The sequence below is a fragment of the Nilaparvata lugens genome, chromosome X, assembly GCF_014356525.2.
Source record: "Nilaparvata lugens isolate BPH chromosome X, ASM1435652v1, whole genome shotgun sequence".
In the NCBI taxonomy this organism is placed as follows: Eukaryota; Metazoa; Arthropoda; class Insecta; order Hemiptera; family Delphacidae; genus Nilaparvata; species Nilaparvata lugens.
Window position 1 is genome coordinate 1,158,568 of NC_052518.1, and position 17,807 is coordinate 1,176,374.

Genomic DNA, 17,807 nt, shown 5'->3' on the forward strand with positions numbered 1-17,807 from the left:
TAAGGTTTATTTGGTACAAAAATACCAAATAGAGCTTCGACTTTCAGAAAGATATTCGGTACCGTAATTAATTTGATTTTTAGTGGATGCATGTTCTGGCTCATAGAAATAATAAGAGCAATATAAAGCAAGTAATTTAATAATTCTTAAATTAGATTCCTGTTTGGTGTTTCTTTTTTTTTAAATTCCAATGCTATACGATTCTCGACAAACATAATTTTTCTATTTTTACTCATTTTCGGACACTATAATTGATTCTTTTGAGTCGTATTTGTTCACATAATGTGCCATACTAAATAATAATTTCTCTGATAGCCAATGAATTGCAACCAGAGGAGTTTATTGACAAAACATATACATAGTTGTTATATTATACATACAAAATTGCAAATACTTAACTCAGTTCTAATTATGATACCCCACTATAATAATATGTGTCGGGGTGATCATAATATTCTTTCCTAAAACATGTATAAAAAATAAATATAGGGTAGCGTATAAGTTACAGTAAATAATAATTTCAAGTACTCACTTCAAATATAGGTACGGTACCCTTTTAATGTGAATTAAGTTATAATAGATGCTAAGACACTACTAAGACACTACAAGACACTACTACCTAGTTTCTAAAAAAAATGCATGATGCTGAATAATATAGAGGCTTTTCAAGTCAGTTAACAATATTGCCCTAATGAATCAATTCTGGATTTCAATTTTTTTCTTTTTTAATTCTAACTAAATATCAATTTCAATTCTGATTCAAGAGTTCTCTAATACAGAGTAAAATTGAAATATTCTACTCTTTTATTACAACTGCAACTGAAAGTTATCCACAGACAATAATTTTAATTGAAAATACATTTTTGTGATAGCCTACACTCATTAATAGTAGAGTTTCTAATTATCTCAAGTATTTCTAATAATTACTATTATTTATTTATTTATTCGTTGATACAATTACAAATCATATGAATATGATCGGGATAGAACGATAGGCATCGCCCAAAACTATTCTGTTCCCAAATTTTGATAAATAATGAAATGTCCGAAAAAATTGGTTATGTTCTTACTGAGGAAAGTTAAAGTTCAATTTCTGTCCAAAAATAAATATGATCTAGAAATTTAAAGTTCAAAGTTCTGTCCAAGAATATATATTAGCTAGAAATTTTGAATTTAGTATTGTATTATTATATAACTTAAAAGTGAAAAACACTCGATTATTTTATCACTCTTTTTCACTTTAAAGTTATCTGATATATAATAGTAATTATATTGGTGAAAACAAGATGGATAACCAACAACGTATTACTAATAACAAATATTCTTTAGTATTAATAGTAGAGCTTGGTCAAAATTTTGAATGTAACTGAACTTAAAATTGATGAAATTTCTAGAAGGATTCGCAATAATCTCAACAACGGTATAATGTGGGATAGTGTTTATTTATCAAAAATATCATTCACTATTCAAACATTCTTGAATCATGTACGTGCGCTAAAACATTCCAATAAATTGACATTCAAGATTTCAAATGAAACATTAAATGTTTCATAATGTTTTTACATTTTAAAAACAACATTCAATTAAGGCTACATTTATAAAACATTTCCATTATAATCATGTGTTTTCTAAAGCCGCTTCAATAACGATTAATATCACATTGATGGAGGACAATACATAGTTTACAAAAACACTAATCTAATTTTCAACAAAGCTTGTAGGCTACAATGTACATTTCTCTATCACAGGCGTTCATCATGATTGACAAGCATTTAATCACAATTAATATTCCAATTAAAAACTTTATGATAAAATATCATTGACCTGGTACAATTATGATTACACTTAATGATTATGACAATTATTACAATTATGATTACGTGGTGTTCTGGCGGTCCCCGTCTCATGCCCATCTGTCGTCCTCCGACTGCATTTCTATTGTCTAACCTTTTAACCAGTTACTCCTGAAACTTCTGACCATGATATGTCGCCGCACATGGCGGCGGAGAGATATAGAATGAAAAGGTGAGTTACATGCTTGTTTACTCTAATCATCTAACCATGTACCAGTGTATCTGCTTTATGATCTTGAAATATGCTGTGTTTTGTAATTTGGAAAGTCAGGGCGAAAATTTTTGCTTGTGTTCTTGTGTGTGTTTGTTTCAGGGGATTGTGACCTGTGCCATGTCGTACCCCCTGTTTCCTGATTATGTTGCATAACTTTTCTTGTATGTTGACTGACTGAGAACACTTTTTTGCATAACTTTTCTTGTATTTTGACTGACTGAGAACACTCTTTTTCTTTAGAGATTACTTTGACTTACTCTCTGAGTATTATTAATTTTAGCTTTTCGGCTATTGCTGAAAATTTGACTATTCTGAACTCCTTTGAGAAATAGCTTATAAATGGACATAAATTTTAGCGTATGACTGCTACAGACAAGGTACCGGCCTCTCCGGAAATAAACGATACTTGGTATTGTCACTATTAATAGTTGAACTATTAATACACTCTACATTTAGGAACTTTGAAGCCAGGTTCTAGCTGCTAGGGTCGGTGCAAGGAGAATTTTTAGTGGCGGATTTGGCGCCACCAGCCTATTTACATAACTAGCGGTCGGGCTCTAGCTAGGGAGCTCAGCAGTGGTCTCACTTCAAGGGATTTTTCAAACCGAAAGGGATAAGTCTAGGGATATTTTTTTAGGGATAGATTGGGATGGAAGATGCAGGAGGCCAGGATGAGGTGGGACGGAGGGTGCAGGATTTGGATGTGGATGGGACGGGAGGGCGAGGAAGGCCTAGGATGAGGTGGGGAGACAGAGTGGAAGGAGAAGGGTTGGAAACGCGGAGAGAAGATGGACAGGATTTTGTAGAGGAGACGACTGAAGGAGGGAAACCCCATATGAAGGCTCGTGAAGTATGAAGTACACACTGTTCCAAATTATTGTTTTTTGGCTATGAATAAAATGATTTATCATGGAGCTAACATATACTAGCTAAACATATGTACCATTTTTTCTACCAAATTAAAAATGTTATTCTTATCATGGCCGCGACGCCGCTTGCTGGTGGCGCTAAATAAATACAGTACTTTTAAAATTTCCGCAAAATTGAAAGTTTTATCCTTTAGTTGCCCGCATGTATTTTGCACCAGCCCTGACGATATGACACTTGAAATTTCTCTTACAATGGTTTCAACAAATTAGAAAGATAAAACTTTCAAGGCTCACATTCAATATTTTCATTAAAAACTTCATGATAAAATAACATTGAAGTGATACAATTATAATTACACTTAATTCATTAGTTCAACGACCACTCTACATTAGGAATGTTGAAGCCAGGTTCTAGCTGCATGCTGCTTGGATTACTCTGTCCACCCAATGTTCAGGTCCGAGTAGGTAGCGCTGAAAAAGACATTTATAAAATTGAACAAACTTTGGACAAATAAATTTTACTCACATAAATAAAAAGAGCAGTGAAAGAGCAGAGCAGTGATTGAGTGAATCTAGCTACTATAGTGCAGTCAATAAGTGTACATATTAATTAAACAATAGCAGTAAGAGTTCCTAATGAGAAATTCACTGTTCAATTTTTCAAGTAGTAATTTAGGATAGAAAGATTAGTCTTTAGACTAGATGGCTATAGTATTGACCAATAGAAAAAAAACATAAATAAAATAAGATATTTATTTGGTAAAGAAATGGCAAATATCCTACTCAAGTTTATTCGCGGTAATTTTCACATTTTATATTAATTGTTAGCATCTTATGATGGACTTAGTAAGATATTTATTTGGAAAAGAATTGGCAAATGTATATAGATTCTACTCAAGTTTATTCGCGATAACTTCCACAGTATTTATTAATTGTTAACATTTTATGATGTACTGGTACCCATATGTGTTTTTTCATTGATTAAAATAATATAAAATGTTTATGTGGCAAACTATTCTCAAGCGTAATTTTACAAAATATTCACAAGTAAGTCAATCAATATATCATAATTCTATTTCTATCTAAGATTGAAATTGAAATTTATTTGGCAAATAATTTACAGACATTTCTACAATCACAAAATAATAACAATAATAAAATTACAAAATTTTAGAAGTATACAGTACAATATAATTAACAGGATCATGTGATAATATTAAGCAAAGTAATAATAAAATTTGTGGCTCTACTGGCAAAAGTAACACTTGAGCGCCAGTAGTGAGTTCAATTAAAAAGTAATAACTTTGTTGAAGTTCTGATACTGTGTTACTAGTAAATATTGAAAAAACACTTACTTTTGATTGGAGTATTGAGGAATGCATTTCACTCCTGAAGAGGAGCTTCATCAGCCTCTTCAGGAGTGAAATGCATTCCTCAAGACTCCAATCAAAAGTAAGTGTTTTTTCAAATATTTACTAGTAACACAGTGTCAGAACTTCAACAAAGTTATTATATAGTGTTTCGTCATGGAAAGCAACTTCAATAAAAAGTAATTATAGCATCGCGTTTCAATTATTATCTGTAAATGTGATAATGTGAGACTAGATTTGTCTGATAGAAAGGTTTTTATCAGCTAACGTTGTTTTGTAGCCATGCAACTCGAAATTATTTTCAGATACTATCGTTGAAAATACACCTATTATGATTTATGTAAAGTGAATAGGACGCATAAAGCTAGAATCTTCCTTTTTTAGTTTTATTTTTTAACTGTAACACTTCATTTTTTCTGCTTAAACAGGTTTTTGTAACCTTTGGGATTATTTTCGATAATAATGATTTCTTGTAATGCTCTTTAGGGTATGGTTGTGATTTTTTAGTTATCTTGTAATTATTTCCTTAACTATGGTAATTTTATGCTCTGTATATACTGTAAAAATGGAAAATAAATTGATTTGATTTGATTTTTTGAACGATAGTTTCTCTCCATATGCATTCTCTATAACCTTCTTTAGTTTGAACTTTAATACAGTAATACGATATTCACGAGTTTATGGTAATTGTATTAAATGAAAACACAAATTTGAAATTGTCAACCACTTTTTATTATTATAAATTATTATAATATATACAGAAAAAGTGGTTGACAATTTCAAATTTGTGTTTTCATTATGGAAAAGTACCACAACATCACTCACAACACAACTGTAATTGTATTAAAATTTCACCAATAAAAAGGCGAGAGATTTATTAATAGATTCATTACAAATAGTTTCACTAAGTCTATAGTGAGGTCCACGTTATAATGGCAGTGGATAAAGATAGAAGAATAGCGATGCCGATTCTCTGAATTAATTAATTATATTTCTACACTGTCAAAAACCTAATTGGCATCGTTGTGGACCTAGAAAAGGATAGTACCACCGGATTTGTCGATTGATAGGCAAGGATAGCAAAACCAAAGTTGATCAAATACTGTCATTATAAACGTGGACCTCACTATAGCTTATATTCCTATGACTAGGTCTTAATGTGTTTATGATTTGAGCGAATGAGAATGTTTTTATAATCAATCTTTAAATTCACAATAAGTTTAAAATGATTACAATATACACCTATTGTCTCATTGTCAAGAAAACGTCTCAATTTAGGGTTTAAAATATACATTTTTGGAGAGATCTGATAATCTAATGAATGATAGCTGGATATACATTGTGAGAAAAAATCTTGTGATCATGGGGGTAGTCCTTGTCCCATAGCCGTTAAGGCAGCTCGGTACCCTTTTTTTATTTAAATTGGATAATCTTTTTCAATATAATTGTTAAGATCAATAAAATTAATAAAACAATATAAAAATCTTAAAGCATCCTTTATTTTTAAAAAACTTTAAAATATTTCAACAAATCATCGTTAAGATCATTATAAGAGTGAGAAAAAGTGGCAACTGAAATTTTTAAGTGGTCTAATAAGCGAGTTATGGGTTGTTGAAGTGCTAACTCCGTTTTCTTTCCAGATCATAAACGGTTTCGAACCTCTCTTAGAAATTCAAAAAATGTATCTTTCCATACTAAAACATTTTATTCCCCTATACTGTTCATAAATAAAAAGTAACATTTTTTGTAAATTCGATTACTTGTTTATTTTGGCATAAATCGCGAAACCCGCATATTAGAACAAAGCCAATGCTATACTGAATGTATTAAAAAAAAACTACAATGGAAAATTCGAAACCGTTTATGGTCTGGAAAGAAAACGGAGTTAGCACTTCAACAACCCATAACTCGCTTATTAGACCACTTAAAAATTTCAGTTGCCACTTTTTATCACTCTTATAATGATCTTAACAATGATTTGTTCAAATATTTTAATGTTTTTTTAAAAATAAAGGGTGCTTTAAGATTTTTATATTGTTTTATTAATTTTATTGATCTTAACAATTATATTGAAAAAGATTATCCAATTTAAATAAAAAAAGGGTACCGAGCTGCCTTAACGGCTATGGGACAAGGACTACCCCCCATGATCACAAGATTTTTTCTCACAATGTATATCCAGCTATCATTCATTAGATTATCAGATCTCTCCAAAAATGTATATTTTAAACCCTGAATTGAGACGTTTTCTTGGCAAATGAGACAGAGGTGTATATTGTAATCATATTAAACTTATTATTGTGAATAGATTGATTATAAAAACATTCTCATTTGCTCGAATTTCACACCTAGTCATAGGAATATAAGCTAGACTCAGTGAAACGATTTGTAATGGATCTATTAATAAATCTCTCGCCTTTTTATTGGTACAATATTGTGAAAGTTTAATACAATTATCATAAACTCGTAAATATCGTATTACTGTATTCAAGTTTAAACCAAAGAAGGATATAGAGAATGCATATGGAGAGAAACCATCGTTTCATCGTTAAAGATTATCCAATTTAAATAAAAAAAGTGTACCTAACAGCCTTAAATGAAATAAATATAATTTTATTACAAAGAAACATACCATTCTATGTGCAATGTTACAATGATACATGAAAGAAGGATTGAGTCGGAAGAATGCATTGATCCATAAACATGAAAGAGCATCGTCTTATCAACTGAAACGTTATTTTCGAATACTATAATTAATAGTCAAGTAAGTTGTGCAAGAAAGGAAAATCTGCAACCATCTTTCAAGAAAGCATTCATTTTTCTCCTAGTTGATTGGGATTTGATTATTTCTATTCAAATCTATAGTATTAGAGTATCTACAGTAATGAGAACAAGATCCCTGAGTTAAAGTATTCAATTGTAGCTCCAGAAACATCTACACACGATTTTATTTAGAGATTTAAATTTAAAGTGTGAAAAATGGTTATGAACTCAACAAAGTGCAACTAACCATCAGCAACTGCTGCTTCTATTGCAGACTGTGTTTCCCTATTCTTCTTACAAAGCAGCGTACTTAGTATTTTTCGGACTGTTTCAAAAGTGAAATCTATTGACTGACACACGCAATTCAGTGCACACCTTCCTGAGCACACATATAGGAACATCTGCAACAAATAAATTATATCATTTGATATTGTTCTATTGAAATAAAATAATGATTATTTGGACTTTCGTTTAATAAAATAATAATAATGATAAAATTTGTTGAATAAGAACTGATATTGTGTAATTTCTCCATAATTGGAAAAACAGTTTTATTTCTGCCACATCCATCAAGTCTAATAAATGTGGATGTAAAACTGAGTTTTCAAATTTAGTCTCATAATTTTCACATTTATTAGGCTTGATGAATGTGAAATTTAGTCTAATAGTTTTCACATTTATTAGGCTTGATGAATGTGGCAAAAATAAATCTGTGTTTTTCAAATTTTCAAATGATTTTCACATTTATTAGGCTTGATGAATTTAGTCTAATAATTTCCACATTTATTACTTTATTAGGCTTGATGAATGTGGCGAAAATAAAACTGTTTTTTTTCAAAATAGTACCTATTATGTAAGAATAACAATATGATATTTGGTTTTGATATTCAGGTTCCTAACACTGAATGAAATGGAAGATATAGAAACAAGATGGAATAAATATCAATAGAAATATTTACATATCATAACTCAATCATCTCAAAAATTATAAATTAAAAATATCATTGTAATCGATTGACAGATGAAAAATTATCATTATAGAATAAATCTTTTGTTCCAATCTTCACACAAGACAAAACGGTGATAATTATTATCAGAATAAAACTTGAAAGATGACTAAAAATAATTGCTTTGGAAATTGGTTGTGTATTAACTAGACTATTTAATATAATTATTTCAACATCTTGTATAGACCCCACTCAAAGTTGATTCAATCTCAAGCCACACTAAGCGTTTTCCAGGCGTTTTCAAACGAGTCGGCAGGGCAGGAAGCTCTCCAATTGGTTGATTATAATCTGATTCCCGAACGCCAACCCAATCAGCCAATCAGAGAGCTTTCTGCCCTGCCTGCTATTCTGAAAATGCCTGAAAAAATGCTTTGTGTGGCTTGGCCCTTAGACTAGCGCAGCTTGGTCCTGAGGAAGAGGAAGAAATGTTAGAGTTAGAACATTTGCATCGTTGTAAATAGTAGCTTTTAAAAATTAATTTTATTTCATTAATTATCACCTTTGAGTGTTACTTATTTGACCGGTGACTTTTCAATCACAAAGTATGATGATAGAAGGTCTATAACTGACTGTTATAAATATAGTTATATTCCTAACTTAATTATGAAATCACGATGGTTGACTCAAATAGCTAGATATAACCATAAAGAAAATATAGCATAAGAAGATAGCCCATGGTATAGGGCGTATATGATTCAAATGTAACTGTTCACTCAAGACAATAGTGCTTGTTAGTCGTTTTTGTTGAAGCTATGTGACACTGGTAGTCTCTCATACTGTGCTGTTCTCACACTCTCACCCCAACAAAACAGTAATTAAGTACAAAACAGTAAAAGTAATAATAGACAGTAGACGACAGTGATTGGCTTCATTCAACAAAAAATCAGCTTGAAACTTGGAACATAAATTACCTTTACCATGGGAATTAATAATGAATTATATCATAATCATTATCTATGATAATGACGACATTCAAAAACTTCAACTTGAATAAGATCTAAAATGTTTTTCATCTTTTAAACCCAAACTATTTTCTGCCAATCAAAAAGAAGAAGAGAATAATTTTAAAGGTTTTATTAAGATCTCTTAATAAACTGAATTGTTAAATTGATTCTGTCACCAATTTTATAATTACCCTGATATTTCTAGATTATATTGAGCGCATAACATTAGGACATCATTTTTTTGACAAACCAGGAGAAAATTTATGATTTTTACGACATTCAAAAATTTCAACTTGAATAAGATCTAAAATGTTTTCAACTTTTAAAACCCAACGCTTTTCTGCCAATCAAAAGGAAGAAGAAGAAAATAATTTTAAAGGTTCCTATCAAGATCTCTTAATAAACTGAATTGTTGAATTGATTCTGTCACCAATTTTATAATTACCCTGATATTTCTAGATTATATTGAGCGCATAACATCAGGACATTATTTTTTTGACAAACCAGGGAAAATATTATTTACTGTGAAATGCGCATCTGAATAAAACATCAGTTTTATTCGAACTTACTTGAGAGTATGAACGCAACTATCTAATTCAGCATGACAGAGTTTGTCAAATCTGGCATGATCATGCAGAGTTTGTCAAATCTGGCATGATCATGCAGAGTTTGTCAAATCTGTCATGATCAAACTCTGCATGATCATGCCAGATTTGACAAACTCTGTCATGATCATTCAAGAGTTACGATAAATTTGTGCGTATCATGGGAGACAATAGAATCTCAGGAAACTGATATTTCTTGTCTCTTCTCAATTCAATTGATTATAATAAATAGCTGATGATCATAATCTTGTGTCATTATCGTCCATGTGAATTGTAATGATAACTTACTACATATATTTTTCTTATGCATTTCTAATAACCAGAAATTAAATCTGAAATTGTAAATGGGGCATTTTTATATTCTCATCATTGAAGAATAGAAAAGTACACTCCCAATGTGATAGTAATAATTAATCTTTTAATTGTTTGATTTAATTTTTTTAATGATATTCTCAAGATGGATAAATGAATGAATGAGATGGATTGATTTCCAAGACAATGATAGCTCACTACAGATACTTTCTCATGTATTTCTAATGAAATCTTGTTATCATCAAAAAGGACGAATGGGTGAATTAATTTCCAAGGCGAAAGAGCAGTGCATTGTCAATGAGTTCTAGTCTGAAAATTCCACGTCTCTAGCTAGTCATGAAGTGGTCAAAAATTGCGTGTAATTTACAGACAGATATGAACGAAAGTAATTTTTCAATATACTTCCTAGAGAGTTGAAAGAAATAGAGGAGGTTGAATACCTACAAAAAAAATGAAGGAATATTTGGTGGGACTATCCCTATACTCTTTGCAGGAGTATGTCAATTTGACTGTAAGATTTCAGAATCTTGTTTTTTATCAAAATTTTTGACTTCTGTATGTGTAAAGGATGAATTTGTGACGATATTAATAATTCTTGTTGTAATTTGACACTGTTCAGATGTATTTTGTGCATTTTTATGAATAAAGAAATTTTCAATTCAATTCAATTCAATTCAAAAGTTGATAATAACTTTCTAAAATTAAGCTTTCACTCACCTTAAATGGATCAAATTTGATGCATGGAACATTGTATTCCACACAATCAAGGGTTTGGCATAACCCATTATCAACATCCTTGATGAATTTTGGGTTCACGATATAATTGATTTTTTCATTCGCGGTGCTTTTCAGACAGCCCACTGTCCTTTCCGCTGCATCGAAGACGCAAGTCGAGAGACAGTTTGAGTTCTGTAGAAGACAAAAGTTTAAAATCATTTGCAAATGAAAAAATATAAAAATTTCTGTTTGGCTTGAAAATGTGCAACACCAGCACGAAACGGTCGCCACACCAAAGAATGTGAGTGTTTTTCACTTTAAAGTTATATAAAAATACAATAGTAATAATATCAGTGAAAACAAGATGGATAATCAACAACGAAATAGAAAAAGAGAATAATTCTAATTTTTTATAGCCACCATTATATTTGGTAAATTGTAAAGTATGAAGACTTCAGTGAGTCATTAGAAATGCTATAATTCAGTCATGCAAGTCATAATAATTATATTATTTCATGATCAATGTGGTTGACTTCAGATAGTGTTATTGGTGGGATATAGTGATATTTATCCATAATGATACACTGGAATGTTGCCTAGAAATATCACAATTTTTTTTAAAATTACATGCATGTTTCAACACCAATGGTGTCATCTTCAGACAATATTTCAGTGTATCATTATGTATATCACTATATCTCACCAACAACAGTATATAAAGTCAATCATTGATCATGAAATAATATAATTATTATGACTTACATGACTGAATGAGAATATTCAGTGTTTCATTATCAACCGTTGATTTTTAATTTAATAAACTAGTACTCTTTGCTGTGAAAAGGAGAGAAATTCCTTTTTGTAGGACAGGATTTGGTCGTGTCCCTAAAAAAATAGTATGGGAAAAGGGTACTGGTTTATAAACATTGAATAGGTATTAAATATAAACATTAAATACGGCCAACCATTATAAACAGGCCTCAAGTTGTTACATGATATTAACAATTTAATTTTTCAATCAGTATTTTACATACTATTCGAAAATTTATTCCATTTAAAGATAGAGAAAGAAGAGGCACCAATGGAACATGCAATAGTAGTATAAATAGTCCCATTAGAGAAGTTATAAGGAATAATAAATCTCAATGCGGTAAAGCTCACTGATATTTAGTCTGTGCAACAGGCTGAAAAAAAAACTTTTTACTGGTGATATTTCTGAAAGTTTCTCGATTTGTATAATATCAAAAGCTATCAAAACAAACATGCTTTCTCAGAATTTTTTTCAAATAATTTTTTTTGAGATATAAGCCCTTAAAAGTTTAAATTTTTGGGGCGGATCATTTGAAATTCGGTAAGAAATGAATTGATGAAATTTTGAGGATAAATTCCTCATGGTATTGTTGATTGTATAAAACAAAAAATCCTCAAAATATCAATTTTTGAGAAATATTTTTTTAGCCTTTAACCACATCAAGCGTCAAGCGTCTCTGCACGCAGTGGTGTGCACAAGCAGAAAAACATATACCTAAGAAAACTATACCCCAAGAAAACCTAAGATTGTTTATTCTATGGCGAAAGGCTTTATCATTCAAATATGATCTTGAAAAATAATATTTAAGCCATATTTCACTTCTATAGCTGAATATCATCGCAATATAAGCTACAATAATTACTTGATTGTTCCTTATATTTAATCCATTTTTTTAAATATAACTGCATGCCTTATTGGTAGATCCGATTTCTGTCAGAGCTATTCTCCTTGTGTAGAATAGACTAGCGCGCTATATCATCATAATTTTATCAATTATAACTTGATACTTTCTAATTTCCAAGAACACATAGGGAACATAAATTAGATATTGGAAAACTATAATTATTGTATTCGCTTTTTGGGATCTATTTGTTTATTGTTTATTCATTTGAATAAAGAATACCAGAGTATAAATTTAAAATTATATTTGAATAATTATTATGACGAATATGATCATTATTTGAGGAACATGAACATATGTTTGTTCTACATATTATGTGAAAAAAATTAACTTGAAAACAGTTAGCATACCTTGATCACTCTGTAGACACAGGTTGTCACATCAAGCGGCTTTGAAATGATTGGCAAATCTCGATATACTTTGTTAAAAAAATCCAGTTGAGCTCCGTCCCCGGTCGAATACGGCGGAGGTGAGGGAAGTCTAGCTGGAGGTGCGCTAACACCAGATGTTTGAGACCATATATTTGTTTCCTTAATAGCTTTTTCAGTAGCTTGCGGCTCAATGACGTCATCATCCTGTCTCTTAGCCGATGCACCATTGTTAGAGCTCATTTTGAATTGCTTTCAAATCTTTACGTATAAAACCTGAGGATAGAAATCGTGAAACGATGTAAATTTTTCGATTAAACAATAAATGAACAGTAATTTTTCAAACAATATGAACAGTAATTGAAAACCTGAGAATAAAAATCGCAAAGTTATGTGAACTTCTCAAATACGAACTGCGATTTGAACTTTTATGATTTTCACCCTACATCGAAATAATTACTTATTAATTATTCAATTACTTAAGAAATAAGTAACTTATTTATAATAAAGTTTTCCAATAGGGCTACTTCAATTGTTAATTAATAATGAAATAATTTCATAGTACCCTTTTTTCCAAAACTTTTTACATAAAATACAACTAGTTTCGGCTTTCAAGCCGTTTTCAAATTTTTATATTTATATTATACTATATTCTTATATTAGTGTTATACTATTATTTTATTCAAGTGAATAGTTCACTTTGGAAAAAAACTTGAAAATGGCTTGAAAGCCGAAAGTACCTAGTTCAATCAATCAATCAATCAATCATTTTATTCAGTAAAATGCATTACAAAATTGGTCCCGCTAAACCTAAAAGATTTTACAGCAGGTGCCTACAAATAATAAAATACATAAATAGAATGAATGCTAACTTAAAAAATAAACTAAAGAAAAATTTTTTTCATGGAACTGGGAGTTTAGGAATTTAAAAAGGAGTATGGGGTATTAGATGAAACTAAGGATGATTAATAGGGTGGTATAGGGTTAATGGGAATTGGAAAAAAATGGAAACTCAAAAACTTCAAATCATAAAACTAAATTAAATTTAAAATAAAATAAACTTGATACTCTATAGTAAGTAAGCATCAAAAGATATTAATCTTATTCAGAATTAAGGATAATACTAAATAAAAAATACAATATAAGTGATCGGGAGTCTCAAACGTTAATTATCCATCCATATAGTATATGAAAATTAAATGATATATTAATATATATTATGAAAAATTAGATAGTCACTCTAAGGCGGCGGTGTTTCACAGATACTAAAATTCATTTTACCAGCAAACTAATATTTTGTAATTATAAAAATAAAAAAAAAAAGCAAAAGATTGATGATTTTTCACTATCTAGTACACATTAAAGTGTTGGATTAGTAGTGTCACAAATTAAAATCATTCACAATGATAAGTCGGAAAATATCAAAATAGTTGTATTTTATAAGAAAAAGTTTTGTAAAAAGGTAATATAAAATTATTTCTTTATTAATTGAAAGTAATTATGCATTGTTTGAAGTAAAATATCGACTACATTTCAGTAAATCGAGTGAAAATGACAAATCATAGAATTCGTCAGTTATTTTGAATTCCACTACGAACTTCAAATAATATTTATTCACTTTTAATGCATTGAATTAACAACCACTAGTTTTTAAACTTCAAATCATTGTAGTTAATTTCATTAATTTCTATTGTACGGTAATAATAGAAGTTGATTTGAAAAAAGTCATTGATGTTTTAAAATGACAATAATTAATTAAATTGAGTTTGTTTCGTCAAAATTATACATGATTTTAACATTTTAAACATGGGACAATAATGCTTGCAGCATAAACATAAAACAGCGGTAAATCATGGTATTTGGATTAATATAATATAAGTTTATATAATACCTTAATAGTAGTAGGTAATAAATCTTGTCATTTTTATAAGAAAAAATATATATTGATGTGAATAAATAGTTTTAGGCTATATAGTTAACATGAGTACAACTGCACTGCTTAGCAAAGATACTGTACCCTAATTATTAATGGAATAATATTTTCCCACATAGAGCTGTTAGGCCTGTTCGAGGGTCAATAAGTTCTGTATAATTTTTTTATTTATCCTACTGATAGAATTTCATGGTAGATTAAATAATCTTATAAGACTGGCCACTAAACTAACGGTAATAAATTAATTACAATATATAATGAAATCTTCAATGAATTTCAATATAAATCTAAGAATGAGGATTAATTAATAGGGAACTCAACATCAGTTTTAGCTACAGAAAATGTTCATAAGGGAGCAAACGGTGAGTTAAAAAGTATGTTTTAAGAAAAAATAGTGTATGTAATTTTTTGTATTGTCAAATAAGCTGGAAATATATGAACTTTGAACTTTGAACTTTTGAACTTTATTTTCCAAAAAACATTGCAAACAAAGAAAACGAAAAACAATAAGGGTACTTACTTATTGCATTAGCAAGTTGATGCTAAATGTAGCAATATGAACTGAATAAAGATAATAGTTCGTCAATGTTAATGAATTTCAAGCTACTTATAAGTAGGTAGTATATTTTTTATGAATTACTACTGACCAGATGATCAAGCTACTTATAAGTAGGTAGTATATTAATTTTATGAATTACTACTGACCAGATGATTAAATATCATATTAAAAGAATGTTAGCTACTTTTTGCTAGAAACATCAGAAATAATAGGAAAAGAGAAAAAAATTTAAACAGAAAAAATCGTGTAAACTGGAAATGTTTCAACAAGATATTCAAGTCAAGTCAATTCAAAAATGTGTTCCAATATTTGCAAGATTTCAAATATTACAGTGCTTAATAATTAGAATATAAAAGATATACAGAAGAAAAAATACAATAATGAGTCATTCTATCATTATATCATACCCAATGATTCACAATGTAACAAACTAAAAACTAATTTACAATTTTTCGTGGAAATGTGCCTACACTGGTATAAAACCTGTGCATAGGCATGAGTTACTGCTCAACTTCGAGCCAAATATAGAACTATTTATGAGAGAATCATTCTATCAATTTTTTCAACTCACTACACAAAGAAAGCCGTTTATAGAAATTATTAGAGTAAAAAAAATAATTTTTAAAAATGAATTACGCCAACTAGAAAAGGTATAAACTTTTTATAAACAGGCATATTTTGAGATTTTCACAAAACATAATAAATATTATTGGAAAATTGTTCTTTAGTTAGTTTTTAGTTATTTTTAATTAATCAATTTGGATTTCAACTTGTCGATTCAAATATAATTTTATTAAAATTTATTTGATTATCATATTCCATTTTCAAATGAATTTATTAAAAAATCCAAAGATGTCAAGGTTTTAATGCTAATCAGGAATAATTATAAAATCATTACTTATCACTGTTTTATATGAATTTGTTATTTTTTCTCCTTAATTCATACGGTACTTATTATTCGTTTCTACATGGCGAAGAGAATAGTTAGATAGGAACATAGCTTACTTAAAAATAACAAATAATCACAAGAAGCTCAACAAGAATTCTTGATTTTTCAAAAAAATTGTAATTTAAGCAAGAAGTTGCATGTTGCATGTCTAGTTTCCAATCTTCAGGGAAATTCTTGTCTAAAAATCATGTTTAATTTATTATGTTCACTTTTAGAGTTTATCAATGAATTTTGATTGTTATGAGAATGTGTTAAATGAATATTATAAAATAATTGAAGCAATGCTAGAAGAATTTGAATTTTTCTCATCCAAAACTTCCAAAGGAAGTTTTGAAATTATAAAAAAATACCATCACAGGCTCATCAAAAAGTTTGTTTCTTTTTTAATAAATATATGGAATTTTCAAGATTAAAAATTATGTTTTTAACAATTAGACAATTGAGGATAGTTTGGATAAAAATTTGAAGTGCGCTACAAATATAAAGTTTCAAGTATTTAACGAATTTTTCGAAAACCAATTTCAAAATATATGTTAAATCTCCATCTTCGTAGACATTTAAAATACCCTGAACGGAATTTTGGAAATAATAGTAGTCAGTATTGATTTTAAAAGAAGGCAATTGAAAATATTTCAAAAGAGAATTTGGAAAAGGAGTAAGTTTTGAAGAGGAATACTTACTGGATTAAAATGCTCCTACTCGAGGCAGATCTGCAGCTAGAATGAAGCAACTGGGCAGTGGACAGTGCTTCGTTCCTCCCAATCCTGTCTGGAAACCTTTTTCGACATGAAAAAGAGATAAAATTGGTATCAACGTGGGATTGAATAGGCCTCAGCCACTGAAAAACAACTGATAAGATTGATTTATCTACCTTCATGTTTCATCAATCTGCAACTGCGTTCTAACAGTCGTTTCAACAAATAATTATTACTACCTATTGAAAACTTTCTCTTCAATTTTATTTTATTTTATTGATTTGACAATAAACGCTTGTTGCTTCCTCCTGTGATGTGCAGTTAACATGAAAAAGCTAAGAAGATTAATTTTACAGAAATTGAACTCAAATTACAAATTAAAAGTTAAAGTTTATTAAAATTAAAGTTAAATTATGCTTGCGATAGAATTCTCTATCTAATTATTAGAATAAACTCATGTATTTCACTAACCATGACGAACTGCTAGTTAATAATTTGTTTTTGACGATATCTTATTTCAGAGGAATTATAATAATAATAATTTTTATTTCCATTAAGATGTGTACAAAATAACAAAAAACAATATTATATAAAATAATATTAATTACACTGTATGAATAGTTAAGTGATACAAAAGTCTGTATATAGCTAATGTCGTGAAAAAAAAACAACAAAATATCACTTCTACACACACAAACATCTGAAAGTAAATAATTAGGTACTCCCGAGGCAAAGGCCTATATGGGAGTCCCAGCATAAAGAAATAAACCAGAAACACACTTATAATTTGTATATGAACAAAAAGATAATAATAAACTGAGGTAAACTTATGTATTATTTACATTAAAATATTAAATGTTTGATTTAATTTGTTATTTTGTGGTGACGGTGCTTGGTCGAGCTACAACTTACTAATTTTGTGTTGTCAATATTATTC

At 29.4% G+C, this 17,807-nt stretch overlaps 1 protein-coding gene across 1 annotated transcript; it reads right to left on the bottom strand.

Annotated features, from left to right (window-relative positions):
• Positions 1-1,423: 1,423 nt before the first annotated feature.
• LOC111045071 lies at positions 1,424-16,969 on the bottom strand. The gene is made up of 5 exons (XM_022330377.2): positions 16,856-16,969; positions 12,717-13,010; positions 10,655-10,846; positions 7,317-7,470; positions 1,424-3,407 (listed from the first exon to the last, which is right to left on the bottom strand). The coding sequence occupies exons 2-5, from the start codon at positions 12,975-12,977 to the stop codon at positions 3,388-3,390; spliced, it is 627 nt and encodes a 208-aa protein (XP_022186069.2). The 5' UTR covers positions 12,978-13,010; positions 16,856-16,969; the 3' UTR covers positions 1,424-3,387.
• Positions 16,970-17,807: the final 838 nt, after the last annotated feature.